We start from the raw sequence: 26,914 nt of genomic DNA, 5'->3' as shown, positions 1-26,914 counted from the left end.
CCCGCTGGGTCGTGCTACGCAGTCCTGGCACATGGGCATTTCGGAACTACAGCAGCACCCCAGTAGGCAGAGCTGTGAGCACACGGGGGGAGCAAGCGATGCCCCATTTCCCAGAGGCTGCAGGGCTGCTTGGATGCAACCTCAGTGCCCCTCCTCCTCCTCCATCTACTTGTCTCAGGTAATCCTGCCCCCCCCAAACCCAGCCTTACCTTGGTTTTCTTCTGCCTGGCTTTGATGGCAGCCTCTATGCACAGGTAGAAGAGAGCGATGCACTGCGCCTCCAGCCGCGAGCTGTCCAGCAAGGGCACCAGGTGCTGCAGGTCCTTCGCTGTCCTTCCCTGGCTGTTGTCACTGCTGTCCAGCAAGTCGCATGCAAACTGCTCCGGGTCCAGCGAGGCGATGAAGGGCTCCACCAGCGCCAGGGTCCCCGACCGCTCCACCTCTTTCTCGATCTCTTTGTTGGTGGCCAGCACGGTGATGGCCAGGCACGCATGCAGGCGGATCAGCTCATCATCTTTGGAGAACACCAGTGGGAAGAGCCACTCTGCTGTGTTCTTCTCGATCATCAGCCGCTGGTTGGCTTGCCCGCCGTACATGGCACAGTTGGCCAGGGCCATGGCACAGTGGCGCAACACAACGGGGTCGGTCCAGCGGCACCAGTACAGGATGGTGTCCAGGCCCCCATCAGAAATGAGCTGGAAACAGGTCTCCTCAGTGTGTTTGAACATGTGCTCCAGGATCCCCGAGAGGCTGCGTGCAACCTGGGGGCTGTCTCGCTCCTTGGTCAGATTCAGGATCACCCCCAGCCCGATCCGGGCAATCCGGTCCCTGGGAGAAAGAGAAGCAGGGGTGAAAGCAAAGAGAATGGCAGTGCCAGGGTCGCCAGAGACTGAACCCATCAGCGTTTACATGGCACTGAGAGACTGGAGTTTGCCCCAGCAGGGACAGAGGTTTCTGCGGACAGTGGAATGCCTCCCGGTGGCACAGATGGCAGGATGCTGTCTCTCATGTCGACTGGCTCCCAGGATCCCTGCCCCTCCATAGTGTGGCTAGATACGTACAGAGCTGGTACTAAAGAACTGCTTTGTTCTCGTGCCTGAAGAGCCTTACAAATCTTCTTGGATCCAGAGAGCGCCCAGATCCCCCTGGGGAAGCATGGCCCAGAGACCCATCTCCCAAGGGATCTCCTCCCCCATCCCAGACCATCACATCAGCAGCAGTGAATTTCCTGAGTTTACACCTCACCTGACTCCCCTCCCCCCATGAGGCTTGTCCCCACCTTCTCAGCAAAGCTCCCACCAGCCACCTCCCTGCTCAGCAGATTCAAACCCCCTTCATGGGTCCTCAGAACCCAGAAGGGCCCATTGTGCCCTGCTCTGTTAATGCTCTGGAAGTGGTCTGGATTCATCCTGGAGTTAACGGGAGAAAGACACATAAACACACACCTGAGCAGAGTCCCACACTCCCTTCCCCTGGCCTGTTAGCTGGATTGGCCATGATTCGCTGTCCCCAGTGATCTCGGTCTCCACTGCGAGCAGGAATGTGCAAGGACACGCTTCCCTGGTGCCTACAGACGCAGTTACACTTCTCCTGTTCCTGCTCATGTTCTTCAGCTGGTTCTGTCTGTTTGACTGGCACAGGTGGTTACAAACCTCAGCAAAGCCCTCTCTGTCTGTCAGCCCCATCCCAGCTCCCCAGAGCACCAGGTTTGCTGGGCTTTGGCTCTCTGCTCCAGGCCGTTGTGGTACTGCGAGCCAGGCCCTTCTTCAAAGGCTCTCAAGTTCATGCTTTGCAGGCACATTTCCTGACTGTGCTTCTTGTTTCCCTTCTCACCTGCCTCTGAGCCCCTGGGGGGCTTTCGCAAGATGAAAGCTGGGAGCAGCCTCTGTTAGTGACACTTGCTCCCCAGCCAGGTCTCCTGTGCTTGTCCAGGGGCTTTCTTGCCACATCACAGAGCCTCCTGGCTTTCCAGCACCCTGACTAGGGATGGGTTACTTGGGGCATGTCCTGCTGGGGCCCACAGCTCGTGCCCATGACTCACTCCTGATGTCTACCCAGGATCTGTGTAGCATGTGATGGGGGTGGGGGCATCTGTTCTAGCAAACTGTGCACACCACTGTTTTGTGACTCCTTGTCCTTGTCCTGCCCCCTGTTCTGGTCGTGCCCATGAGAACATGGTCTGTTAGGCTGCAGTCCAACCAGGTGCCCAGCCCAGGAAAGTCTTGGATGCAGAGCTGAATGACTGCAACTGAGAAGTCGTGACAAGCAATCTGGGGCCATCAAAACTGATGGCTGGCCCAAGGAAGAGTGAATTGTCTGTGCAGATGTCTGGCTGGGGAAAGGAGATGGACTTTCTCAGTCCGGCCACATGGCAAACACAGACGGAGACTGAATTTAAGGTGGGAGGCATTGCTGTGGAGGGGGAGCCAAGCACCATGACATTCTAGAGGCACTGGCTGGCGGGGGGCAGGCAGGAGGGACTCTCCCCAGCCAGAAACGCTGACCAGTCCTTGGTCTCCCAGGAGGTGAGAGATCAGATTGGTGGGGTGGAAATGGAGGGTCAGGATTTTGGTTATTTGCAAAGATCTGTAGCTCTCTAGTGCTCTTGGAGTAAAGTCGATGTGGTTAGGAAGCTCGTTGCATCCCTGTTCCCTTGTCCCCGAAGGGGTTGAACCAGGAGCCCAGCGCGCTGGGAGAGCGTGTGTAAGCAGCCAGGGTGGCTCGTTCCAGGGTCTGGGGCAGCAGGACTATGGGGTCCCTCATCCTAAGGAAGGACTTGGACAAGAGACTGGAAGCTGGGAGTGAGCCCTAGAAACACAGTGCCAGGGCTCAGTGCAGCTCCCGTACAAGTGGTGAGGTCCCCTCCCAGCAGACTGGCGTCTGGCCAGGTTGTGACAGAGTGTGTGGGGTGTGTGGTGGGCCGCACACTCTGCACCATGCCGTCAATAGGCTAATGCGGATTGCAGGTCCAGTACAAGCACCGGCTGGGGGCACTGGAGCAGTCGGTACTTATCGCATCTCCGGCCAGTGGCTGGGAAGAACAGCACTGTGTTTCTGGCCCTTGGAGTCCACAGAGGGGTGGGCTGGAGGGTCAGCAAAGTCCCTGCAGGCAGATAGCAACTCTGCCTGCTACACTGAAGGGATGCAGCCCCTGTCTCCCATCAGTGCAGGTGAGATGGGTGTTTCTGGGAACTCCTGTTCTCTGTGCTGCTCACAGTGACCTTGGGCTCAGTTTCACAGCAATCAACTCAGATAGCAGACTCAGCCTGGCGCTGGGATCCAGAGTCCAGGCCCCTCCACGCAGTCTCCAGGCTCACTAGGTGCGTGGGGATTCTCTGAATCTCTGGCTAGGGCAGGCCACTGTCATCCTGAGCTTGTTGCAGCCTGGGAACAGTTGTAAAGGATTCTGGGTAGGAGCTGCTGTGACTGGCAGCTTGCATGGCCATGGCAGGAAGCAGGCTGAGAACCTTTGTTCAGTTTGAAGTGCTGCGGCTCATCCCTGGGCGACCACAATGCCCTCTGAGCATCCCCGGGTTTCAGCCTGGGAACGCTGGGAGGAGGGGTACCTTGGTGTCACCCCCATGAGGTTCTGGGGCGCAATCACACTCCAAGCCTGCATCTGATAGGGGCAGAGCACAGCCCGCTAGGCTGCAGCAAGGGGGCTGGCTGGGAACAGAGTGAACAGACTCGTCTCCCCGCCCAGATGCAGGACGTGTGGTTCTGTAAGAGTCAGACAGCAAGGCCAAACGGCCGCTCCCTCTTGCCAGAATTCAAACTCTCTGAGCTGATGTTTCCTCCCATGTTAATGACATCCTAATGCATTCTCCTAATTAACCTCTTTGCCTCTCTGGGTCCCGCTGTTACCACTGGGCTCAGTGGAGGGGGCAGAATAGGCTGTAAATGTGGGTGAGCCCCAGACTCCACAGCGAGGCCAGCTGCAGCATGTGCTGATCCGTACATGCACCAAGCCGCGTTTGCAGAGGAGACCTTGTTCTCAGAAATGGCTCCTGCACTGAGCACGTACGTTATAGCTCTTCCCCGACAGCCGCAAGTCCCACTACGCTCACACTCAGATGCGTTTGCAAAGAATGTGCCTCGTGCATTCACTTTCTAAGCATGAATCCATCTACCTCAATTCCTGTCCCAGAAAAGTGAGTCCTAACCATCGTGATCAGCCTCTTTGAACACCCAGCTATGCAGACCCACATTGGTGGGAGCTCTGTGTGACCTCAGCTGCACAGTCAAGGCAGTGTCAGTCTCAACTACCGGCTGGTGCCTGGAGACAGTGCAGCCCTGGCAGGCAAGGTTGTGAGGGTGCAGCAGATCAAACAATACTGGAGCAGGGTCCATGCAGAGCAGAATGGCTCAGGCAGAATGGCAGCTGGGTAGAAACCTGCTGGAGACCAGGAGAGGAAGGGGAATCGTGGATGAAAACGTCCGAGCTGGAGTGAGCTGCCACGTTGGGCAGCTGGCAGGATTGATGGGTTAGACAACGTGATTGTCAGGTTTTCAGGAAATGTTAAAACATTAAAACTCCATGCATCTGATGAAGTGGGTTCTAGACCACGAAAGCTTATGCCCAGATAATTGTGTTAGTCTCTAAGGTGCCACAAGGACTCCTTGTTTTTATTAAAACAAGAAATTCAGGTCAGATTGTAGAGACTTTCTGCCTCGGACTCCTCCCCGCAGAGTCCAAGACCCTAGGTTTGCTTGTCCAGATACAGATACAGTCCAATCTGGGAGCAAGGAACCAGGCTTGGGAGTCTGGGCAGCCAGCACAGGGGTCAGGGAAAGGATGTGGAGATAGTGGGGAGGGAATCAGAGAAACCAACAGCCTAGCTCACAGATGGGGCAGAAAGGCCAATGGCAGCAGCCAGGAGGGAATCACTAGAGTCCGGGTGAAGCTGCCGGCCCATGGTCCTGTCATCTGCAGCACTGACACCGGGGCTTGGGTGAAGAACGTTCTGAACTCGCAGGGAGTTAGGGCTTAGAACCAGCTTCCCAGCCCCAGCCACTCAGTGTCCTGGGGACAAGGAGAGCAGCTCTCTGGCGCAGGAGATCTGTAGCTCTCTAGTGCTGTCAGTGTATGTCTCTAGCTCTCACTGCTGTCAGTGTATGGCGCAGCCACTGGCAGGCTGAGGTCACTGGCCGAGATGAGATGCGCCCTGTGGAAGATGATTTCACAGCCCAGCCCAGGGAGAGGCAGATACAAATGCTGCAGCAAGAGAGAGGACGATTGGAAAACTCATCCAGGCACTAACCTGCCTTCTATGCTGCCTGCTCCAGAAACCTCTGCTCAGCTAAATGAGTGAGCAGGCAGAGCTGGGTGACTGAGCACGGCGGGCAGGTCTCATTTCATCCAAGCAGGAGGGCTGGAGCTGTCAGACCGAACCCAAGTATGTGCATTGGACCAGACAAGAGGTGCCTGAGCCGGTTCCTGTGGATGTCAGGGGCAGAACTCCTCGTCTCCCTGCTTCCTAAGAGGGCTGAGAATTGCGAGACCCAGTTAGCTGAGCCTGGGACGTGTTCTGAGCCACAGAGTGTGCTAGCAAGTGTCAGTGTCCCTTGCACTTTGCCTCAGCCCCTTTTTCATGGCTGCCACCTCCCCAGCCTTTAGGGCCTTCTGTCAAATACGCTGGCCCATCCCTCTCAGTGCCATGTCTCTACAGCACCTAGGACAGTGGGGCCAACGTGGGGGCCCTAGGCATGACCATCGTAACCATGGTTCATCCTCAGCTACCGGCCGTGCTGGGCAGCCTCTGCAGTGAGCCGGCTCCCAGAGGGTACGTCCCCCTCACCTGCCGAGGCCTGAACAGGGGACGCCAGGTGTGACAAAGACCCCAAACGTGTGACACACAAACGGAACATGCTGCTGGAATCAGCCGGTTGTGTGAATGACTCTGCCCTGCCACGGGAGCCTGCAGTCCAGAGTGCATCGCTGTCCACAACAGAAGGGAGGGGTGGCGGGAACCTTGGGCAGATGGGGCAGGCCGGGGGGGCGTCTGCCTCGGTTGTGTGCAGAAGCAGTGTCTGTACGAGCATAGGCAGTGCTCTGTGTGTGAGGGAGACAGTGTCTCTGTGGGTGGAGGTCTGTCTCGGGTGTTTTGGGGTGTCTCTGTACTGTGGGGTGGGAGTCTGTGGAGTGTGTGTGTTTGGTGGCTGATGTCTGTGCTGGGGGGTCTCTGTGTGGGATGTTCCTGCTCCGGAGGGGGCGTCTCTTTGGGATGTGCTGGGGGTCTCTGTGCTCTGTGTGTGCAGTGGGTGGGGGATGTCTGGGGGCTGGGCTGTGGGTCTGTTATCAGGCATGTGTCTCTGCGGGATGTGTGCTGGGGGGAGGGCTCTGCTGGGTGTGTGCCCTTTGCAGACTCACCTGTTTTCTGCCACCAGGATCTGCTCCAGGAGTTTGCTTGCCTGGCACTTGGTTTCCAGCTCTGTTGCCTGGAGCAGGTTCAGCAGCAGGTCCAGGCCCCCCTCCAGGCGAATCACATCACACAGAGCTTTGGCCACATCTCTCCCCAGAGTGGGCATCACCCAGGCTTCCTCCACCAGTTGGAAGATCTCTGCAATCCCCTTCCTGAGATCCTGGGGGTCGGCTGCCTGCTTCAGGGAGGAAATGGCCAGGTGCAGGTCAGGGAGGATCCGATCCAGAGCCACCTGGACATCCATGCTCACGCCAGGGGACACTTCTCGATGGTTGTGGGCAGCTCCCACCCCTGACCACAGGCATGCATGGCTCATGTTCTCAGGCACCGACAGCCTCTCCGAACTGGACATGGCAAAAAAACGGCACAGTTTATAGATGGAGACGAGCAGGGTGAGGACCATGGGCAGCCCCTAGAGCAGCATCCCAGCTCAGCCTCCACAGCTGGGGCCCGGGATCCGTGGCCCAGGACTCGTCCTGGAGGGCACAGAGTCAGTTGCAAAGGGCTGTGCACGGACCCTGGGCAGGCCAGCGGCTCTGCGGCCTGGTGCCCTCGCAGGGGCAAGAGCAGAAGTTGCTGCTTGCAGCAGAGGGAGATGGAGGAGTCGGGAGGGATGGAGAACAAAGCGGGTGGAGCTGGGGGAAAGAGGCTAGAATGGCAGGAGGAGGAGGGGAGGAGCCAGGCTGGGGACCAGCTGCAGTGCTTGGCGTGTGCCAGCACGTTCTCCCCTCCCAGACCCGGATGCTGCTGCCGCGCTGCCGGGATGCAGAGCTCGCAGGACCAGGTGAGTGAACGGCAGCTGCTCCCTGCACTGCCTGCTCCAGACCCATCCAGGCTCCGCCTGCTCAGCATCTTCCCATCTCCCCGGGGGCGACGTCACCCTCTCAGGTCCTGCCCCTACAAGGAGGATCTGTCCCTATGACAACAACATCCCCTCCTCCTGCGGCCACCAGAGATGCTCTGGCAATCCCCTGAGCAGGGATGGCAGCCTTCCCATCAGGCCCTCCTCACCCAGAGCCCCCCTCTGCCCCCGCAGCTGGTCCGCCCTGAGCCCCCCCAGCTGGTCCGTGGTCTCACCCCATAGACTCTTCCCTGTGCAGTCAGGAGGGTGGCGTGGGGCTGGGGGGCTGCCCCTTGCTCCTGGCTGGCCTGGGGCCTGGGCAGAGCAGGAGGCAGCAGAGTACACTTGCCTTTCCCTCTCCCCTCCGCAGTCCCCACGGAGCCCCCAGGAAGCAGCCCCTGCCCCTAGGCCTCCCGGCGTTGCTGGTTGCTGCTCTGTTCCTTCTCTGCACAGATGGGTGAGTCGTCCTGCCTGCCTGTCCCTGCCCCCGCGGGCACGTTCGCTACCGGGCCAAGCTGTCCTCATTCAGAGTGGTGTAAATCAGGTGAGTCCATTGGCTCAAGATTTACCCCAGGGTAGCTGCAAGCAGGATTTGGCCTGGTACCTCCTTTTGTCACCTAGCCCAGACAGACACACAGGACAAAAGACACTGGATGTTGCCTGGCCGTGCTGAAAAGAGCCGTTAAAACCCTTTGCACCACAGCCAAGCCGCAGCCATCTCAGCCTGAGACTTAAATCCAAGTTGACGTTTTGGTGCCATAGCAGCCACTGGTGATCCTCCCTGCACGGCATGGACAGACAGAGCCGGGGCTGTCACAGGAAAGGGCCGTTATCTTGTGGCAGGGGACAGTAAACAACGGGATCGGAATGTCCCAGGCCTCCAGGAGACGCTGAGTGCAGAGCCGTAAGGAGTTTCCTGGCCCATGTTTTCTACCCAGTGCTAGCAATAGGTCATCTTAGCTAGAAGTCCACAGAGCACAGGGGGCTACGGACTGTAGTGAGCCTCCCTAGGTGCTGGCTAGCTCACGTGAGCCTCCCTGGGGGTGGCTAGCTGGTGTGTGCATGTGTCCCTGGGGGTGGCTAGCTGGTGTGTGCGTGCATGTGAATGTATCGGAAGATAATTGGTCCTTTATCACTGAACTAAAAGATAACTGGCAAACCCTATCCATACCGGCCTGCCTTTCGCTGCTTTTCCCACTGCCCTGTCCCTACGGTCTTGCTGACCCCATTCGTCTGGTGGAGAAGCCTCAAGCAGTCCCTGCTGACTGCATTCCTAGTGCAGAACAGGAGGGTGGGGCAGATCTGAGAGCTCCCAGGTCTCCTTGTCTCTGTCTCCCAGCCTACAGAAGGGGTGATAAGGCTGACAAACAAACATGACTCCTGCAAGGGCAGAGAGCAGCACACACAGAACAGTCCCCGGTCTCTCCAATCCCAGCAACTCTGGCACAAAGTGTGCAGTGTCTCTCTGCTATAGCGATGTGAGATGCCCCACATGGGGCAGAGCAGCTGGGCCCGGCTTTGCAATGGGAGGCTGCCCCGTGCTCCGGCTGGGCCTTGGCAGCATGTACAGGCTGAACCCACGTGGATCCGGGAGCCTTGCTCCTTGCCCCCTGATGGCTGGGAGTTATCAGGAGCCAGGTGGAAGAGCCAAATTTATGTTAATTGGTAACGAGAGGCTCTGATGAAATGAGAATTCTGGGAGCAGAATACACAGAGCTTTGTGTACCCAATGAACTGGAGAGCACAGAGAAAGTGAGCAAAGACCCCAGACTCTGCATGATGCAACCAGGCTGCTCACTGGCCCCTGGCTTCAGCCCCTCACCACTCTGGAGTGCCAGGTGATTTGGTCACTGGCCCTGCAGCTGCTGATACACAGGGAAATAGCTTCACTCAGATCCTAAAGCGCAGCCATCCCTGCATGTCTTGGGGGCTCATGTCAACATCGCCAGCCCCAGGTGGTCACAAATCGTGAGTCAGACCCAAAAAATCATGAGACTGGCTCAAAAATCCCAAATGCTGGGTTCTGGTCATTTGCTTTCTGAGACTTTGGGGGTCACTAGGACCAGAAGAGGCTAAAATAGGAGAAGAACAAGTTAAAAATTACTTAGACAAGTTAGAAGTATTCAAATCACGAGGGCCTGATGAAATGCATCCTAGAATACTCAGGGATCTGACTGAGGAGATATCTGAGCCATTAGCAATTATCTTGGAAAAGTCATGGAAGACAGGAGAGATTCCAGAAGACTGGAAAAGGGCAAATATAGTGCCCACCTATAAAAAGGGAAATAAGAACAACCCAGGGAATTACAGACCAGTCAGCTTAACTTCTGTACCCAGAATAATAATGGAACAAATAATTAGGCAATCAATTTGCAAACATCTAGAAGATAATAAGGTGATAAGTAACAGTCAGCATGGAGTTGTCAAAAACAAATCACGTCAAACCCAACCTGATAGCTTTCTCTGACAGGATAACAAGCCTTGTGGATAGCAGGGAAGTGGTAGATATAGTATATCTTGACTTTAGTAAAACTTTTGATACTGTCTTGCATGACCTTCTCTTAAACAAACTAAGGAAATACAACCTAGATGGAGCTACTATAAGGTGGGTGCATAACTGGTTGGAAAATCGTTCCCAGAGAGTAGTTTTCAGTGGTTCACAGTCATGCTGGAAGGGCATAACGAGTGGGGTCCCGCAGGGATTGGTTCTGGGTCCAGTTCTGTTCAATATCTTCATCAAAGATTTAGATAATGGCATAGAGAGTACAGTTTGTGGAGAAAGCCAAGCTGGGAGGGGTTGCAAGTGCTTTGGAGGATAGGATTAAAATTCAAAATGATCTGGACAAACTGGAGAAATGGTCTGCAATAAAGAGGATGAAATTCAATAAGGACAAATGCAAAGTACTCCACTTAGGAAGGAACAATCAGTTGCACACACACAGAATGGGAAATGACGGCCTAGGAAGGAGTACTGCGGAAAGGGATCGGGGGTCATAGTGAATGACAAGCTAAATATGAGTCAACAGCGTAACACAGTTGCAAAAAAGTGACAGGTTTCAGAGTAACAGCCGTTGCAAAAAAGCGAACATCATTCTGGGATGTATTAGCAGGAGTGCTGTAAGCAAGGCACGAGAAGTAATTCTTCCATTCCACTCTGCGCTGATTAGGCCTCAACTGGAGTATTGTGTCTAGTTCTGGGCGCCACATTTCAGGAAAGATGTGGACAAATTGGAGAGAATCCCGAGAAGAGGAACAAAAATGATTAAAGGTCTAGAAACATGACCTATGAGGGAAGATTGAAAAAAATGGGTTTGTTTAGTCTGGAGAAGAGAAGACTGAGAGGGGACATGAGAACAGTTTTCAAGTATGTAAAAGGTTGTTACAAGGAGGAGGGAGAAAAAAAAATTTTCTTAACCTCTGAGGTTAGGACAAGAAGCAATGGGCTTAAATTGTAGCAAGGGAGGTTTAGGTTGGACATTAGGAAAAACTTCTTAACAGTTAGGGTGGTTAAGCATTGGAATAAATTGCCCAGGGAGGTTGTGGAATCTCCATCACTGGAGATTTTTAAGAGCAGGTTAGATAAACACGGGGCAGGGATGGTCTAGATAATACCTAGTCCTGCCATGAGTGCAGGGAACTAGATGACCTCTCAAGGTCCCTTCCAGTCCTATGAGTCTATGATTTTCAAACTTTTTTCTGCAAAAGTGAGGGCTAGAAAGTTACTGGCTATAAAATGGAAGCTGAGATTCTCCCGTAACCTTTGCCACAGGAGCTGGGTTTTGATATTGTCAGGCACATGCGTGACTGGTGAGTTGGTAACATTGACTGGAACCTCGAACAGCGTTTTAACTCCCATCTCCTGTGGGCTGGACTTGGTCTCGGTTGTTGGGTTTAGGATGCGGTGCTGGGTGGAGCTGGTGCCCCAGTGATGGTCTGGGGGTCCCTTCTGGCCTTAAACTATGATTGTCTGAAAAGGCCTCTCATCTCCTGCCCAGCTGGCTCCAAGGAGAGACTCGCTAGCCAGCTCCTTATTGTGGGGCTGCCGAGGTGTTGGGAAAAGACTCCCCAGCCCACACCAGCCAGTGGGTTTCAAACCTGGCTCTAGCTAGCAAGATTTGCACTGCCTTCAGCTTGGTGTGCACGGGTTTTGTTTAGCCCTGCTATAGAGAGTCAACCCCCGAGCAGGGTCCCAGCAGGTACTGTGCAAAAGCCTTCAGACCCCTTCCAGGCCTGCTGGGGAGAGGCCAGGGGGCGTCAGTCACCTCTTGCTCTTGTGCTTTTTTGACCTTCTGACTGTTTGTTTTCTCCCTGGAGAGGGGCAGGCTAAGCAAACAGTGAGTTCCTGGGACGGGAGGCTGCAGCCCAGCTCCAGCAGCCGCCGGAGCACTCAGACAAGCCACGCACCATGAGGCTGCTGGTCCCAGCTCTGATGCTGCGTTTGCTCTGCGGGGCTTTTGCAGCTGAAGGTAAGTCTCTGCTCTCCCTTGGCTGGGCTCCCTGCTGGACAGTCCAATTCAAAGTGTTCCCTAGCTCCTGCTTGCAGCTAGCTTTTGGGAGAGAGCAAATGGGTCTGTTGGGCTACTGAGTCCTAGGGCTATTGAGGCCTCCAACTGGCCAAGGAGCCCAGGAGAAAGCAGCAGCCAAATTCCCCAGGAGCCTGCTGGGGTTCTGGCCGGGGCTGCCAGGCAGCCTGTTCTGTGGACAGGATCTTTAAAGGATCAGCCAGGCACTGCTGACCTCTCCCCACAGGCAGATCGCCTGTATTAGTCTCCTGTATTGCAGCATTAGTCACACATCACACACCCCACAGCAGGGGGGCGAGCAGCCAGACACCCTCAGCTTCAGCAAGTCCTGGGGGGAGGGAGAAGCGCAGCAGGGAGGGGTGAAATCCCGGTGCAGCGTGCAGGGCTTGCCTGCTACAGCAATGCAGCTGCCCGTCATCGCGAGCAGCGGGGCTGGTGTGGGGAGCTGCTGGCCACCCCAGGGGCCGTGGCTCATTCCCTGGGCCAGGGCGGAGGGGCGGGGGGGTGCTGTGGTTACTTCCCAGCTGGCTGTTTCAGAGTCTTGTGTGGGCCACTGCGAGGATGGTTTCAATGCCCAGAGGAAGTGCCAGTGTGACGCCCTCTGCGTGTACTACGGGAGCTGCTGCAGTGACTACGCCAGCACCTGCAAGCTGAAAGGTACCTGCCCCCTCTGGAGCCCCCCAGGGCCCTTTCCCCTCACCAGGGAGCACTCACAAGCAAGGCCCCGGCTTCCTGCGGTTGCCATTGGCTGGCTGGTAGCTGGAAGGGCACCAGGCTGCACAAAGAGCCAGATTTGCACGTGGCAATGTGCCCCGGGTCAGTGCCCAGCCAGCATTGCCCCTTTCCGCAGCTGCTTTGGTCAGTGGGATGTTCCATTAGGAGGCAGGCTGATGCTGAGCCCCCTTCACTGAGGGGCCCTTGTGATTTCCAAGGGGCAGGGAGTCTGGGGGGCTAGAGACTGATTCAGGGGATGAGGAGTGTAGGAGGGACCCTTCTTCCTATGCTGCATGGGAACGTTCTTCTGGCGGTACATCACCTCTGGCCCAGCCAGTAAGAGCCCCAGCACAGAGTCAGGGCTGCAGCGTCCTCTGGGCTCCCGGCTGCTGACGGGATCGTGCTGAGCCTCTCTCTTGCCCTTGCGCAGTGACCCGCGGGGACATGTTTGCGTTCCCCGAGGACGACTACATGGACTACAGCACCAGTGCTACCTTGGGTGAAACCACAGAGGTCCTCGGCACAGGGACTGACCCCCCAACCACATCTCCAGACCCAGTCACTGCTGCCGCTGGCGATTCGGTCACGGTGCCAGGCAGTGGTGCCCCCCCGCTGGTGCCCACTGGGCTGGAAGAGCTGGAGCAGGTGCAGCAGCAGGAGGAGGAGGAGGAGGAGCTGTGCAGCGGGAAGCCCTTTGATGCGTTCACGGACCTGAAGAACGGTTCTCTCTACGCGTTCCGAGGTGCTGCCCGTGGGCGCTGGGCGGGGGCCGGCTCAGAGCATGGGAAAGGGCTGCACAGGCTTCCCCCTCCAGGGCACGGACTCGCTTCCATCGCGGGTCACTCCCGTTGGCCAGATGCTTAGCGGGGGAAGGTGGGTCTCAGCCCAGTTCCCAGAGACGTCCAGACCATCAAGCCCACCAGCACAGCTGGCCCTGGCTGGGCCCTTGGCAGCCTGAGTCCCCCACGCAGGCAGAACTGAGCTGCCCCGGCAGGGAGGGCCCTGGCTCACTTGCATTGCCAGGGCTGTCGGCATGGTGAGCGGCTCCGGCGTGGTGCGGAGCCTCCCGGCAGATAGCCAGCCTTCCAGACTGTGTGCACTCGGGGCAGGAAGACACGACTGGAAACAAAGCGGGGGGGACTTTTGGGGAGCAGGGGGTGGGAGCTGCCCGCCTCACAGCTCCTGTCTCCCTTCTCGCTCAGGGAAATACGTCTATGAACTGGACGAGAAAAGCGTGAGGCCCGGCTACCCCAAGCTCATCCGCGATGTCTGGGGCATCGAGGGGCCCATCGATGCCGCCTTCACACGCATTAACTGTCAGGGCAAGACCTACATTTTCCAGGTGGGTCTGCGAGCAGGGATTGGACTAGTCCTGCCTGTGCCTGACTCGTGTGCGCCACTCGCCGTTGTGGTGTCCGTTCAACCACCGGGCCGGCCCAGCTCGCCGCGGCTGGCTCCTCTGGGAAGCCCCGCTCTCAGGCTGCCACGCCGATGAGCAGTGAGGCCTCGTCCCCCTGGCATGTGCCCCTTTGCAGGAGGGCGGCAGGGGGCAGAGCTGACAGGCCAGGCACACAGCTGATGGCCCCGGCCAAAGGTGGGACAGTGACAGAGGCGTTTGCCAAGAGCCCGTGGGCATGCACCAGGCAGCCCGTTGGCGTCTCGGGGCATGGCCAGGCCAGTGTCCTGCCTGGCAGCGGGGAGAGCGCTAACGGGGGCGGATGCTTTGCTGCAGGTTCAAGGTTGTGGGTTCATGGCCCAGAGTTTCTGTGGCTCTTGAATCCTGCTCTCTGGGGAGGGACATGCTGCCTGGGCCCCCGGCAGGCTCTGCCCAGCAGCTGCGCCCCCAGCTGACCCTGCCTTGTGGCTGTCTCCCAAGGGCAGTCAGTACTGGCGCTTCGATGATGGTGCCCTGGACCCCGACTACCCCCGCAATATCTCCGACGGCTTCCAGGACATCCCTGATGACATTGACGCAGCCTTCGCTCTCCCTGCGCACAGCTACCATGGCCAGGAGAGGGTCTATTTCTTTAAAGGTAAATGAGCTTCTTTCCCAGCTGGCCCAACTACCCCTCCCAGCTGTGCCCCCCCCACAGTGCCCCTGGGGCATGGTCCCCACACCCGGGCAGTGCCCTCAGCTGGTGCTGAGCCTCAGCTCACTGCAGCCCATTGCCCACGCGCCTGCTGGTCTCCGCAGCCATGCTGTCCGAGAGTGCTGGGCAGTCCCTGCCCGGCTGCTCAGCCAGAGGGCACAGGGCCCAGCAGCTGCAGGGTCCTTGCCTCCGTACCCAGGCAGCGGGTGAAGTTGGCACTGCCAGCTCCAGGCATTCAGAATTCAGGAGAGTGGCTAGAAATGAGGGTTTTAGACACTAATAAACATGGTTTTGCCCGTAGCTAGGGGGTGTCTGGGCTGCTCGCTGCACTCGATCATGGCACCCAGCTGTATTGTATTGAAAGGAAAGCCAGGCCTCTCGCCGCAAACCTGCCTCCAGCGCCTGGAGTGTTCCTAGCGTGCCAAGACGGGTAACAGACGATCAGCACTGGCTACGCTGTGAAGGCTGCCGAGCCCCTGGGCTGCTGCGTGGAGCTGCCTTGTACTGCCAGCCCGTCCCAGTGCTGGGGGATGCCCTGCCCTGCTCTAGCCAGCAGGGTGAGGAGCCTGTGCCTTGGGCCCAAGCCCCGTCCAGCAGGATGGCATCTCTCCAGCCTGACAGGCTCCACGTCTCGTTTCCAGGCAAGCATTACTGGGCATATGACTTTGCCAAACAGCCCAGCCGGCAGGACTGCGAGGTGTCCTCCCCGTCACTGGTGTTCGACCACTACACACTCATGCAGGGCGACAGCTGGGAGGACTTCTTCCAACAGCTCTTTGGGGGCTCCATGCGCAGTAAGTGGGGAGGAACGACCCAGGTTATGGGATCGGGCCGAGCAGGTCACTGAAGCCAGTGGGCTGGGGGGAGCCAGAGGCCATGGGAGCTGCTAGGGGCTTTGGAGTCAGGGCCATTCAGAGAGGAAGTGATGCAGGTTGGGAGGTCAGGCGCTAAAGAGGACAGGCAGTTTGAGGGCCCCTGATCCGGCTCTGGAGAATGTTAGACCCCAGTGCTCCTCAGTGGGACCAATGCATGCAAGAGGCCAGATTCACAGGCCCAAGGGCCTTGGGAGCCTGGAAGGGAGTGATAGCACCCGGCTGCATGCAGAGCGCAGCCCCCCCCCCGCTGCATCCCCCCAGCCCCAAAACACCTGCACACCACAACCCATGTCCCCAGCCTGCACCATGCACACTGCACCCGCTGCTCCCCCCCGTACAGGCACGGCACCCCCTGCCCCCCAACATACCAGGACAGAATCAGGTACCAGGTGCTGTCTGTTTTAACTAGAGCCAGTGCTGCCGGGCTGTGAAGGTGAACAGAAAGCTGGGGAGGAGGGAAACACGGCTAGGCTCCAGGCCCCCTTGTGGCAGGCTGGGTCCTGCCATCACATCTCTCCTCCCAGCCTGCTCCTTGCCCTGTCATGGGGATTGGGACGGCTCTGCTCCCCCGCGCCAGCTCCCTTCCTTCCCTGTTCTGGAGGCCCTGGGGACCCCACTCCCTGATGCTGCCTGCGGTCGGTCGGGGCTGCCTCCCCGCTGGGTGAGCCTCTGCCTGCGGATGGGACACCGCACCCTTGGCAGCGATGCAGCCAGCCAGTCCTCATGCCCACCCTGTGCTGTTCTGCCAGGTGGGGCCAGTAGACCACGGTACATCAGCAGAGACTGGAAGGGGGTGCCAAACCACCTGGATGCTGCCATGGCCGGCAGGATCTACGTCTCCCTGAGGGCTAGCAGCTGGGCTCAAAGGAGGAAATCCCGCCGACACCGCAAGAGGTACAGGAGCCGGCGGCCGGCAGCTCACACCGTCTGGGACTGGCTGCAGGATGAGTCCGACTCCTTGGACATGGACTTTGACTGGCTGCCAGGGGGCTCCCGGTGCCAGCCCATCCAGAGCGTCTACTTCTTCGTGGCAGGTGGGTCCCAGTGCCATCAGCTCACCCCAGCTGCTCTCACAGCTGACCTGACCGAGCCCCCCAGCAGGGCTTGGCTTCAGCTTTGCAATGTGGCCCCCACAGCCCCCTTATGGCCCCCCTCTCCCAGGGCCCTGCCGTTCGGCCCGGCCTGACCGTGAGCGATGGGGCTGGCGTGGAGAGGCACCGCGTGGCGGGGAGGAGAGCCGGAGCAGGCTGGGCCTGGGCACGAGGAGTCAGGCTGCCCTGGCGGAGCCTGGGCTCTGGCCAAAGCCTGGAGCAGGGTTGTCCCTATGCTCGGTGGGATGCTCGGGGAGGCCAGCAGGGCCCATTCAGCTGCTGCTGCTCTGAGCTGTGGCTGCGGGTGGGTGAGCGGAGCCCTGGGCCCTGCTCCCCGGGGGACTGACGGTCGCGCCCTTCTCTCCCGCAGACAAGTACTATCGCCTCAACGTGCGCAGCAAGCGTGTGGACTTTGTGCGCCCTCGCTACCCACGCCCCATCGCTCGGTACTGGCTGGGCTGCCCCTGAGCGGGCGAGGGGCGCCCCGAGGCGATGGGCCGCCACCCTCCCGCCGTATCCACAGCAGCCGGGTCTTTCGCGAAAGCCAAATAAACAGGGAGCTCTGGGTCAGCCCTGGACCGCGTCTGTCTGGGGCAGGGGGAGCTTCGTGGGCAGGGCTGTGCGTGCCACGCCCCGGCAAGGCCCCACCTGCCTCCCCGCAGCCTGCAGGGGACTGGGGCCGTGTGTCCTGGCCATGGGGTGCTCCGTCACAGCACTGCGAGGGTCAATCGATCACTTGGTCCCTTGGCCTGGGGCACATGTGCGGGTCAGTCCCGGGCGTCCCTGGTGCAGCTGGAGCCCTGGTTCCGCAGGCTGCAGCGTTGGAGCTGCTCCTGCAGCGTGTCCAGCACCTCCTCCAGCCGCGGCTCGGGGTCAGCGCCTGCTGCTGGCCGCACAGGACAGGAGCGATCAGTGCCAGCCCCGCCCTGCGCTCAGCCCCGCCCCCCTCTGGCTGCAGCGGGTGTCAGGGAGCTGGAGCTGGGGGAAGGGACACGATTCTGGGATGGGCCCCAAAGCTAAGGAGCTCCCCCCTCCCCCCACTGATTCAGCTCCATGGAGGCATGGCTTCCAGGGAGCCTCTGCCCCACATTTCCCTTTGTGCAGACCATGCTGGGAAAGGCTTCTCCCGTCCCAGGCTCACAGTATCTGCACGGTCGAGAGCCCCCGATGGGGAGCCAGGGTCACCCCAGTTCTGACCCCTCCAGCCCGCGTGGCCAGAGATCCAGTAGGGAAACCTCAGCTGCTTACCTTGGCGCCCTGCGTTGCTGTCTGGCTGCCCTGGCAGGGGCGGGGCCGACGGCACGACCTGCCCCTCCAGGCTGGGGGGAGGCTCAGGGCCCTGCTGCCGGGCGTCTCCCAGGAGCAGACACAAGACAGTGGAGCTCTTCCTTCGGCCCAGGCCCCTGCAGTGCAAGCGAGGCCTCTGCTGAGGACTGGGGCCAGGGCTGGTGGCCCGGATGGAGCACAGGAGGCCACTAACCTGCCAGCTCCTGCAGTTTAGAGGCAGCTGCATGTGCAGAGAGTCTGGGGCCCACATCAAATCTGGCCACAGCCGCCCCACCCTACGGCCTCCCACCCTCTCCCTGGGTCACCTCCCGCTGTGCCCTGAGCCCCTGCCCTGTCCTGGGGGACTCGCTCCTGGGCCCAGGCTGCTGACTCTCACCTTTTCCCACGGAGCAGCCAGGGAGCCACCGGGTGCTGCTGGGGCCAGAGCGGAGCCGGGTCCTCCCACGCACTGCCCTGCCCGACCCCCTGGAACCTGGAACTGCTCTCGGCAGCAAGCACCTCCCATGGCGGCAGCTCCCTCAGCAGCTGGAAGGACAAGCAGAGCCCTTAGGCTGAAAGCGTCCTGTCCCCAGCCAGCCGTGCAGGGGGTGGCCCGTACCTGGGAGCGCTGGCAGGGGGTGGCCTGGGCTGGCCGGACAGCACAGCAGCGGGGGCAGCGGCAGGTGTGGACAGGAGCCAGCGTCTGCAAGAGGAAGAAGAGCACGGGAGGGGACGTGGCTCAGGCGTCCGGCCGGCAGAGCGCCCTCGGTGCGCTGGGGCGTAGCTCCGCGCACAGCTTGGGACTCCAGGGCCAGGGTGGAGGCTGGAGCAGGAGTCCCGCTGGAAGGGAGGCGGGAGTTCAGGCCCCATGGCCCATCCGTTCTCTGCCCTTTGTGCTGAGCTGGGCCCCACAGCACCTGTCAGCCAGATTCCCCCGGGCAGAGCCAGAGCCAGCCCAGACGCTGGGGCGGTGTCTCCCCTGGGGCGGTGGCTGCCCTGGGCTGACAGGCCAGCATGCAGGACACACGAGGGGCCAGGGCCTCGTGCGCCAAGTCAGACAGGAAGAGGAGACTCACGTGGCCGCACTGGGCTGCGCCGGGGACAGGGCGGGGGCAGGGTGGGGCCTGGATGCTGCAGGAGCTGGGGGCGGCTTCGGGGGAGCGTCTGTCGTGGCCCCAGCTGCTGAAGGCCGGGGGGAGCTCCAGGTGTCTGGAACGTAAATGAGACAAGTGGGAGTGGGGCAGTCCCAGGCATCCCAATATGCCTGAGGAACTGGGCCCTCCCAGCCACGGTGCCCAGCGAGGAAAGAGCCAGCTGGGGTGGGGAGAGACCTGGCAGGGTGGGACTCAGGAGGGCTGGGGGGGGGGGGTGTCACCATGTTGATGGGCAGGTCACTCACCCAGCCAGCAGCTCCAGGGACCGGGTGGGGCCAGCGGTTGGCTGAGAAGCTGCCTGGAGCAGGAATTCCGGCAACACCCGTCTGAGGGGCTCCCCGGGCATGGCTGTTCTGCCAGGCCTGGGACTGCACCTGCCCTGGGGACCGTGGCCCATGAGTAACCCAAGCATTGGCCTCAGGGACGGGTCTCGGCTCTACCATGTCCAGCAGAGAGCCCCCCACCCCACACCCTGAGCATCCCTCTGCATGCCCAACGCATGCTGAGTGCCCCCCCCCATGCACCCAGCACACGTCAGGTGTCCCCTGCACGCTCAGCACCCCCCCCACACCCAGCACTGAGAGCCCGGACCCTCCCCCCCAGTCCTCCAGGTGACTCAGAAATGCCTCCCCGTCCCACACACAGCTCAGGGCCTGGCTAATGAGGGGTTTCCTCAGCCTGCAGCGCAGCAAGCTGTCACCCACCCAGGTCTCCAGCCTGGGCCCTACCCACCCACGGGGCTCTCAGGCCCTGCCACCGGCCCCTGGAGGGCTCAGGTGCTTGTCAGCAGGATTGGCTCCCTCCTTGGCCAAGCAGGACAATAGAAAGGGGAGAGCGTGGTGAGCTGTGGATGCTGGGCCCCACCCTGGCCATTCACCCAGACTCTAGCAGGGCCCCCCCATGCAGGGAGCCTGCCCTGTGCCAGGCCAGACTCAGCGCATGGACAGGGCCTAGCGCTGCCCTGCTCACCTCGCCCTCTGGGTAGTGCGCTGGGGCAGCCCCTCGCCGGGTGTGAGGGCCGGGAGGAGCGAGATCTGGCTCATTCACCTGGCCCAGCAGTGCTGACCTTTCGGGGTTCCAGGTCCAGCTGAGCTGCGCCCCCTTCCCGATCGGATGACTGAGCTGGGGCAGCCGCGGGTTGCTGGGGGCTTTTCCAGGCATGGGGAAGGGTCGGCGGTGGTTCTTGGGAGTCGCCCAGAGAGCCGGGCATGGCAGGGAGCCTCTGCGGCGAGAGGCAGGGACGGGCAGTGGGAGTTGTAGAACTGCTGGTGAGTCCGTGCCAGGGGAGAGCCCAGCCACCTGGCCTGAGGGTGAGCCCCTGGGCCGAGGCGGGGGCGTCTCTGGCTTGGCACCTGGTCGGAGTAGCGGCTCCCAGCCGTTCACTGCCCCCAGGCCAAGGGAAAGGCACTTGCCTGGGGAAGCGGGGCAGGGGTGCCCCTTCCCTGAGCCCAGCCGGAGAGGAGCTGGGCAGGGCCTCGCTGCCTGGGAGAGTCGCAGTGCTGTGGGGTAGCGGCTGGTTTGAGGTGGCTAGGGAACACGTGGCTCGGCCCTGCCCACCCCATGTGCGTAGGGGGGCATCGCTTTTCCAGTGACCGCTGTCCTGAGTGCCAGGTACCAGGCCATGCCCGGGTCTCACCCGCACGTCAGGGATCGAGGGAGGCCCGGGGCTGGCCCCCGCAGCCAGGAGCTGAGTCTCCCAGGGCTCAGCCCAGGAGGGGGAACATCCTGCTGCTACCTGAGCTGCTCATTCTCCAGCACAAAGTCCTGTAGGAGGCCAGAGAGGCTGCGCCTGGCCGAGCCGGGTGCTCTCCTTGGGGCCCCTCTCTGCCCGGGGGCACGGCTCTCTCCCTGGCACTCGGGCAGCTCTGCAAGGAAGAGGAGATGGGTGACAACTGGAGCCCAGCTGCTGCATCTGCACTTGGGCCAGGGCCTGGGCGGTGGCAGGTCACATACGTCTCTGATGCACAAGCCCCTGGTGCCCCTCTGCAGGCTCCCCACTCCTGTCCTCCAGGGCATCCCTGGGTCCCTCTAACCCCCAACCCTGCCCCCCAGCAGCACGCACGGGTGGGGGGTGTGTGGGTGGCTGGGCTCTCGCCCCGTATCCTGGGCAGACGCAGCTGCTGGCGCAGAGAGAGGTTTTCCTCCCGCAGGGCCTGGATTTCTTGCTCCAAACTTCGCAGCAGCTTCTCCCGGGAGACCTGGGAAATCAAAGGCACAAGGCTTAGAGGGGAGGCCCCACAGATCAGGGAGGGGGCCCTGGCCACAAGGACCCTGCCCTGGCGGTGCAGTGAACTCATATGTTTGGATGTTGTGAAGGCCAAGAGTATAACTGGGTCCAAACCAGAACGAGAGGAGTTCCTGGAGCCTAGATCCATCAACGCCTGTCAGCCAGGCTGGGCAGGGACACAACCCCATGCGCTGGGTGTCCCTAAACCACCAAAGGCTGGGACTGGAGCCGGGAACTGGATCACTTGACAATGGCCCTGTTCTGTTCGTTCCCTCTGAAGCACTTGGCATTGGCCGCTGTCAGAGACAGGACACTGGGCTCCGAGTCTAACCCCATGTGCCCCTCCTTGTTTTCAGAGCTCTCTGCCTTACCCTGTGTGCCATAGGCTTGGTGGTGACCTTCTTGGCCCTGCTGGCAAAGCGCAGCGTGCGCAGTGTCTCCGGGAGGCAGCGCGAGGAGGGGGAGATGCAGGCGACCTGCCGGACAAGGGACGAGGCTGAGGAGCAGCTCCCAGTGGGGCCTCAGCAGAGAGGGCTCTGGTGAGTCTCTCCCCACGGCCCCAGGCTAGCCAGCTCCAGCACTGGAATCCCAGACTCCTGGGTTCATTCCTTGCTTGGCCACAGCCTTGCAATGTGATTTTGACAGGCCCCTGCTCCTGTCCCAGGTCTGCACCTGTGGGGCTGCGGCTCCAGGCCCTCACCCAGCCCTTCCCCAGATGCAGAGGGCGGCCAGGCTCCTACCATGAGCGTGATCCCGGATCCGCCCAGGGACTCCGCCAGCAGCCGGGTGAGCTTGCTGTCCCTGTACGGGATGTGATTTCGCCTCCGTCTGGGGTCCACCAGCAGCGAGATGCAGTGCCCTGCGGGGAGGACAGGCTGTCACTTGCCTGGGCTCTCAGGTGACGCTGCTCCAGACGATGAGCACACAGACAAGCCTCGAGGCCCAGCCGAGCCTGCAGCCAGCTGGGGGTGCCCGCTCCCTGTCGCCATGCCAGCCTGGCCCCTCTCCCTGGCCCGGCTGCAGGGGCCTTACCCAGAGCCAGGAGACTGCGGTTGATGTTGCTGGCCTCCACTAAGCGCTCCCCAGCTGAGCCGGTGTCCTTCACCCTCTCGCTGCCAGCCAGGTCCACGAAGCAGAGCACGCCTTGCTGGCAGGAGCTGGGGTCTGGGCTTAGCTGCGGGGAAGGGGAGGGACCGAAGCTCTCAGGTGTCCTGCTCCATGGGCCTTCAGGGACACTCCCAGCCCCCACCCCACCTTTGGAAATCCTGGGGTCTCCAGTGCAGGCCCTAGCCAGTCCAGTGAAGGGAGAAGCACCAGGATGGCTCAGACAGGCGTCAGCCTAGAGCAGTCCCCCAGCAGCAGAACAAGGGCAAGGGCTTTGGCTGCCAAATATTCCAAGGGCTCCCCATGATGGAGTCTGCCCCAGAACTCCCCATTGGGCCCCCTCTGCCTGGAGCTGCCCCTGGAGGGTGAGCAGGGCAGTACCAAATCAAAGCCATTCAGGCCAGTGCCCACTTGCCTCCCCGTGTGCCCCTAGGACCCTCCCACAAGCTGCCAATGCAGCTGGCGCCCCTGGGAGCAGGGTGGGATGTGCCCTGGCCCCCGAGGCCAAGCGTGCGGGGACGTGAGTGACTCACAGCCTTGCGGTGGATGCGGATGGTCAGCAGGGCGTGGCTGCGGCTCGAGTGCCTATTCAGCACGTGTGCGGCGCTCCGCCGCCGTCGGGTGCCTGGGAGTGGGGGGTGCAGGCAGGTCAGAGCCAGGCAAAAAGCTTAAACAGCCCCTGACGCCCCTGGCGCTGGGCCTCACTCTCCTGCAGAACCTGCGGTCCCAGGGTCCTGAGCTCATTACGGGGGGCCCCTCTGCAGCTCCAGGAACAGGGATGGAGCCTCTTCCCTCAGCGGCTGGGTCTAGGCCAGCATGGGCTGCTCCCATCTGGCTGCTGCCTGGGCCCCCAGGCTGCCAGTCCTGCCTTGGAAAACAGCTGGTGGCCTAGGCCAGAGTGATGCCCTGGCGCAGGCGGGACGCTTCGGCACCAGGCAGGGCGGGACTGTGCCAGGGTCTGCTCATGGGAGTGATGTGGTGAGCTCCCCATCACCAGGAACAGCAAAAGGGAATTCACTTCCCACCTGGCCTCCAGGGGGCCCCTTGGGCACGGGGCTCATTGCCCATGGGCTGCAGAGCCCTGGGGTCTCCATTCACCAGGGGTCCCGCCTCTGCCCCTCCCCAGCGCCCTGCAAGGCTGGAGACGCCCCGTGCGGTACCTTCCTGCAGCAGGTCCATGATGGCCTCCAGGCTCCCAAACTCCACGGTCAGCAGGTTCTCGATGTAGAAGCCCCTGGTTTTGCTCCATCGCACGGGCAGGGGCCTGGGCGGCCCTGGGCTCAGCAGGTCTCTCACCTGGACAGAGGAGAGGCGCCGGGGCAGGTGGGAATGGAGCCCAGAAAGCCAGGAGGATGTGGGTGAGCAGGAAGGGCTGTGGCAGAGAGGTAATGGGGGGCAGGGACAGGTCTGTCTGGTGCCCATCAGCCGGCCCTGCGCCTGGGCTGGGGGTGCTAGGTGCTGCAGCTTTTTATCCAGGCAGGGTGATGGGGGTGGCCCTACCTGTTCATTGTGTATCTCCACATAGGAGGCACTGAGCACGAGGCCGGGTCTGTAGCACTGCGTCTGCTCCAGGAGACACACAAAGGCCCTTTGCATCAGCCCCCCGAGGTAGGGAGTCACCGGCTGGCCCTCGCTCTGCAGAGAGGGGAGAAGTCTCGGAAGGCCAATGGCTGGGTGCCCTGAGCTTCCACCCCCTGCAGCAGGAAACTGAGAACCATCCCCAGCCAGCGCCCTCCCCCCTCCCCACAGCGCCCCCTGCTGGGAGAGGCCAGGCCTGGGGTAGAGGGGAGCTCCCCCCACAGCTAGCGCCCTGCCCCGCTCCCCACAGCGCCCCCTGCTGGGAGAGGCCAGGCCTGAGGTAGAGGGGATCTCCCCCCACAGCCACGCCCTGCCCCGCTCCCCACAGCGCCCCCTGCTGGGAGAGGCCAGGCCTGGGGTAGAGGGGAGCTCCCCCCACAGCCAGCGCCCTGCCCCGCTCCCCACAGCGCCCCCTGCTGGGAGAGGCCAGGCCTGGGGTAGAGGGGAGCTCCCCCCACAGCCAGCGCCCTGCCCCGCTCCCCACAGCGCCCCCTGCTGGGAGAGGCGGGGCTCATGAGGCGTTGATTGAAGTACCTGCTCAGCACCGCCGCGGGTTTGCCCCCGAGGAGGGTCTCTCACCTGAGCTAAGGGTCCCATCAAGCTGTAGGTCTTTCCAGAGCCTGTTTGGCCGAAGGCAAAGGCAGTGCAGGAGAACCTGGGCGAGGGGGCAAAGAGCCGCTGAGCCCCTGCACCGTCCCTGGGAGGGTGCAAGGCGCCCCCTCGTGGCGGAGCCAGGGAATGCAGACATGCACTGTGTCGGACAGCTGGGCACAAGGCGGTGCTGAGAGCACGCGGAGGTGAAGGGGCGCATGGCTGAGGGCACGCGCTGGTGTGAGGAGGAGGCTGCGGGTGGTTCCTGGGGAGTGGGTGCTGCTGGGTGCTTGTGCCTGGAGGCGTGTGGAGGCAGAAAGCTGCAGCTGGCTGCTGGGAAGGAGGCCACAGTGGGGTGAGCCGGCACGAGGGCAGGCACGTGGCTGGCTGGGGTTACAGGCAAGGGAGGGGAGCATGTGCATGCCCGGCTGGGGGCTATGGGGGGCAGGGGGAGAGGGAGCATGTGCATAGCTGGGTGGGGATTACGGGTGGGGGGGGTGGAGGGGGACCATGCTCTCCACGCAGGGTTGCCTCAGCCTCACCCATTTGCTGCCAGCTCTATGAGTCGCTTCATCCCGCTGCCTTCAAACAGCCCTTCCTGGGACGTGCCTGCATCGAACGCTGCACTTGCCCTGAAGGCCGCCTCCTGCCCGGCCGCATTCACCTGGCACGGGGAGAGAAGAGCTGGCTCAGCATCGGGCCCAGGCAGGCCAGTGCCCAGCTTTGGCCTCTCCAGGGCGGGGCACTCACGTAAATGGTGTTGTCCCCAAGGCAGTGCACCACACGCTGGTCCCCTCTGCGGAGCTCCTGGCAGGTCAGGGGCCGAACCCTAGCCAAAGGGAGAGGCATCATGCACCATGCGGGCACCCTCCTGGTCCCAGGTGCCAGCCCCTAAACCCGGCCTCGGCTCATGCACCCCTTAGCCACCCTCCTCCTTCGGACCCCACCCCTTCCCTCACCCACAATCTCGTCTGGGCCCCTTGTGCTGTGTGGGCGGATTGCTGCTCAGCCTCCTGTAGCACCTACATCCTATGAGTGACCCCCCCCCCCGTCCCAACCCTGGTCTGTGCCCCCCCTGCTCCCCCAGGCCCGTCCCTGCCCCCTCACCTGACCACCACCCGGAGACATGTTTCCTTCCTGTCCATGGAATCCTCCTGTTCGCCTGCTGGGCTCCTGGGGAAAACAACCAGTGTGGGGAGCAGGGACCCTGGCAGCCCCAAGAGCTGTGGGGGAGCCGGGGGCTGGCTCACTGGGCCGTGCAGCCGCTCAGGCTTTGGGCTCATTCTCTCTGGGCTCCAGCGCCCCGCAGCCCCTCACCAGCTGCAGCATGCTGAGGTCTGATCTGCCAGAGGCAGCTGCCCAGGTATGTGGTTAACCCTTCCACTGCCAGAGGGAACGGAACCCTTGCACCAGGTGTGGAGGAATAGGAGACTCCAGGGGCCCCCCTAGGCTGAAGGGACCTGTGGTCCTTTCCCCCTGCCAGGACCGGGTGCACTGGCCACCCTTAGTCCCTCGGTGGCCCGCGAGAGATGGGGCGGCCTCCCCCTAGCTCCCATGACTCTCTGGCTTACTGAGCGGCTAGGCTCCTGCGCCCACCTTGGGCTCCTGCCCCAGCTCCGGCTCCATCCCACAGCTCTCCTCTGCAGCGTGAAATCTGCAGCTCTTCGGCTGCCCAACGGCCCCCTTCTCCAGCCAGAACCACCCCCAACCAGCCTAGAGCTGCCCAAGCAAAACAAGTGCCGGCTCTCCAGTTAAATATTCACCTGCTCCAGCTTTGGGAGCTAGACCCTCCCCCCATGGCTTGGAAAGGGGCCAGTTGCAGGGGAGGCTCCCTGAGGAGGGGCCAGAGGGAGAAGGGGGCTGGAGTCTGACTCCACCTGCTGCTGGAAGCTGGCCAAAGCCAGCCTCTTTCAGGGGTACCCAGCCAGAAGGGGGGAACGACCCCAGCCAGCTCGGAGCCCCGCTCAGCAGGGAGAGGCGAGTGGCTGCAGTTGGAGCAATGACTGCGGGAACCTCGCTGAGCGGGCGATCGGGGCTGGAGGAAACACACCGCTGGGGCCTGGCACAGGGCAGCCGCCAGGCAAGCAGCAGGGGCACCATGTGTCAGCCTGGAAGGGCCATGACGCGCTGGACCCTCCCTGCCACAAGGGGCCCTGCACACGGCACATTGGCAGCGCTGCGTCCTGCCTGCCGCAGCAAGGCCGCTGTCCCGCGGAGCCCTCCCCACACAGATGAGAGGAACAGGCCTGAAACCCTGGCCCCCCTGGGCCTGGTGTCTCTCTGCCTCCCGCTCCAGTGGGCGTGCCCCTCATACCTGCACACCTTCTCTGCAGGCCCTACCACCAGCAGCCTTGGCCCCACTGGCCTCTTTCTCCCCTTCCCCTCTCTGCTCCTCTGGCTGCTTGGTTAATTCACCCTGAATCCACCTTCCAGCCCCT

General features: G+C 61.3%; 3 protein-coding genes across 31 annotated transcripts in view; 1 reads left to right on the top strand and 2 right to left on the bottom strand.

Annotated features, from left to right (window-relative positions):
- The window catches only part of SARM1 (sterile alpha and TIR motif containing 1), a 15,065-nt gene extending 7,973 nt beyond the window's left edge, over positions 1-7,092 (bottom strand). The window contains exons 1-2 of the mRNA XM_007057694.4: positions 6,371-7,092; positions 210-828 (exon numbers count right to left, since the gene is read on the bottom strand). Coding sequence (XP_007057756.2) covers positions 210-828; positions 6,371-6,825 — 1,074 coding nt within the window. The 5' untranslated portion in view covers positions 6,826-7,092. The remainder of the gene's footprint in view (positions 1-209; positions 829-6,370) is intronic.
- On the top strand, positions 3,075-17,060 carry VTN (vitronectin). 10 transcript variants are annotated; one of them, XM_037880413.2, is made up of 10 exons: positions 7,100-7,206; positions 7,634-7,720; positions 11,578-11,729; positions 12,324-12,443; positions 12,931-13,242; positions 13,703-13,842; positions 14,377-14,533; positions 15,232-15,384; positions 16,215-16,499; positions 16,927-17,060. In XM_037880413.2, exons 3-10 carry the CDS (start codon positions 11,669-11,671, stop codon positions 17,022-17,024), a joined length of 1,326 nt encoding a protein of 441 aa, XP_037736341.1. In that variant the 5' UTR covers positions 7,100-7,206; positions 7,634-7,720; positions 11,578-11,668; the 3' UTR covers positions 17,025-17,060. The 10 variants fall into 10 exon arrangements, with proteins under 10 accessions (XP_043386918.1, XP_037736341.1, XP_037736343.1 ...); XM_037880415.2 differs by having other exon boundaries at positions 7,634-7,807; positions 11,586-11,729; XM_043530986.1 differs by having other exon boundaries at positions 7,634-7,807.
- On the bottom strand, positions 15,851-26,914 carry KIF12 (kinesin family member 12). Of its 20 annotated transcripts, none has more exons than XM_043530959.1 (18): positions 26,791-26,914; positions 25,584-25,649; positions 25,227-25,305; positions 25,019-25,140; positions 24,465-24,540; positions 23,808-23,942; positions 23,468-23,603; positions 22,841-22,932; positions 22,236-22,377; positions 21,944-22,062; positions 21,575-21,679; positions 21,039-21,174; positions 20,712-20,841; positions 18,899-19,031; positions 18,442-18,525; positions 18,220-18,368; positions 17,805-17,959; positions 15,851-17,442 (listed from the first exon to the last, which is right to left on the bottom strand). In XM_043530959.1, exons 2-18 carry the CDS (start codon positions 25,619-25,621, stop codon positions 17,324-17,326), a joined length of 1,950 nt encoding a protein of 649 aa, XP_043386894.1. In that variant the 5' UTR covers positions 25,622-25,649; positions 26,791-26,914; the 3' UTR covers positions 15,851-17,323. The 20 variants fall into 20 exon arrangements, 17 of the variants coding, with proteins under 17 accessions (XP_043386894.1, XP_037736337.1, XP_043386893.1 ...); XM_037880409.2 differs by lacking the exon at positions 26,791-26,914 and adding an exon at positions 26,048-26,188; XM_043530958.1 differs by lacking the exon at positions 26,791-26,914 and adding an exon at positions 26,036-26,173.

This window comes from Chelonia mydas, chromosome 17, assembly GCF_015237465.2.
Source record: "Chelonia mydas isolate rCheMyd1 chromosome 17, rCheMyd1.pri.v2, whole genome shotgun sequence".
In the NCBI taxonomy this organism is placed as follows: domain Eukaryota; kingdom Metazoa; phylum Chordata; order Testudines; family Cheloniidae; genus Chelonia; species Chelonia mydas.
Note: the sequence above shows the minus strand (reverse complement) of the source record. Positions and strands in the feature narration are given on the sequence as shown.

Bases quoted from the DNA above. Each gene is read 5' to 3' on its own strand.
- VTN (XM_043530983.1), top strand. From the start codon at position 12,188: ATGCAGCTGCCCGTCATCGCGAGCAGCGGGGCTGGTGTGGGGAGCTGC. The intron at 12,444-12,930 runs GTACCTGCCCCC...GCCCTTGCGCAG, and splicing joins CAGCACCTGCAAGCTGAAAG to TGACCCGCGGGGACATGTTT. The intron at 13,243-13,702 runs GTGCTGCCCGTG...CTTCTCGCTCAG, and splicing joins TTCTCTCTACGCGTTCCGAG to GGAAATACGTCTATGAACTG.
- KIF12 (XM_037880406.2), bottom strand. From the start codon at position 25,759: ATGAGCCCAAAGCCTGAGCGGCTGCACGGCCCAGTGAGCCAGCCCCCG. The intron at 19,032-20,711 runs GTAGCAGCAGGA...TTTACGTTCCAG, and splicing joins CTGGAGAATGAGCAGCTCAG to ACACCTGGAGCTCCCCCCGG. The intron at 18,369-18,441 runs GTACGGGCCACC...TTGTCCTTCCAG, and splicing joins CCCCCTGCCAGCGCTCCCAG to CTGCTGAGGGAGCTGCCGCC.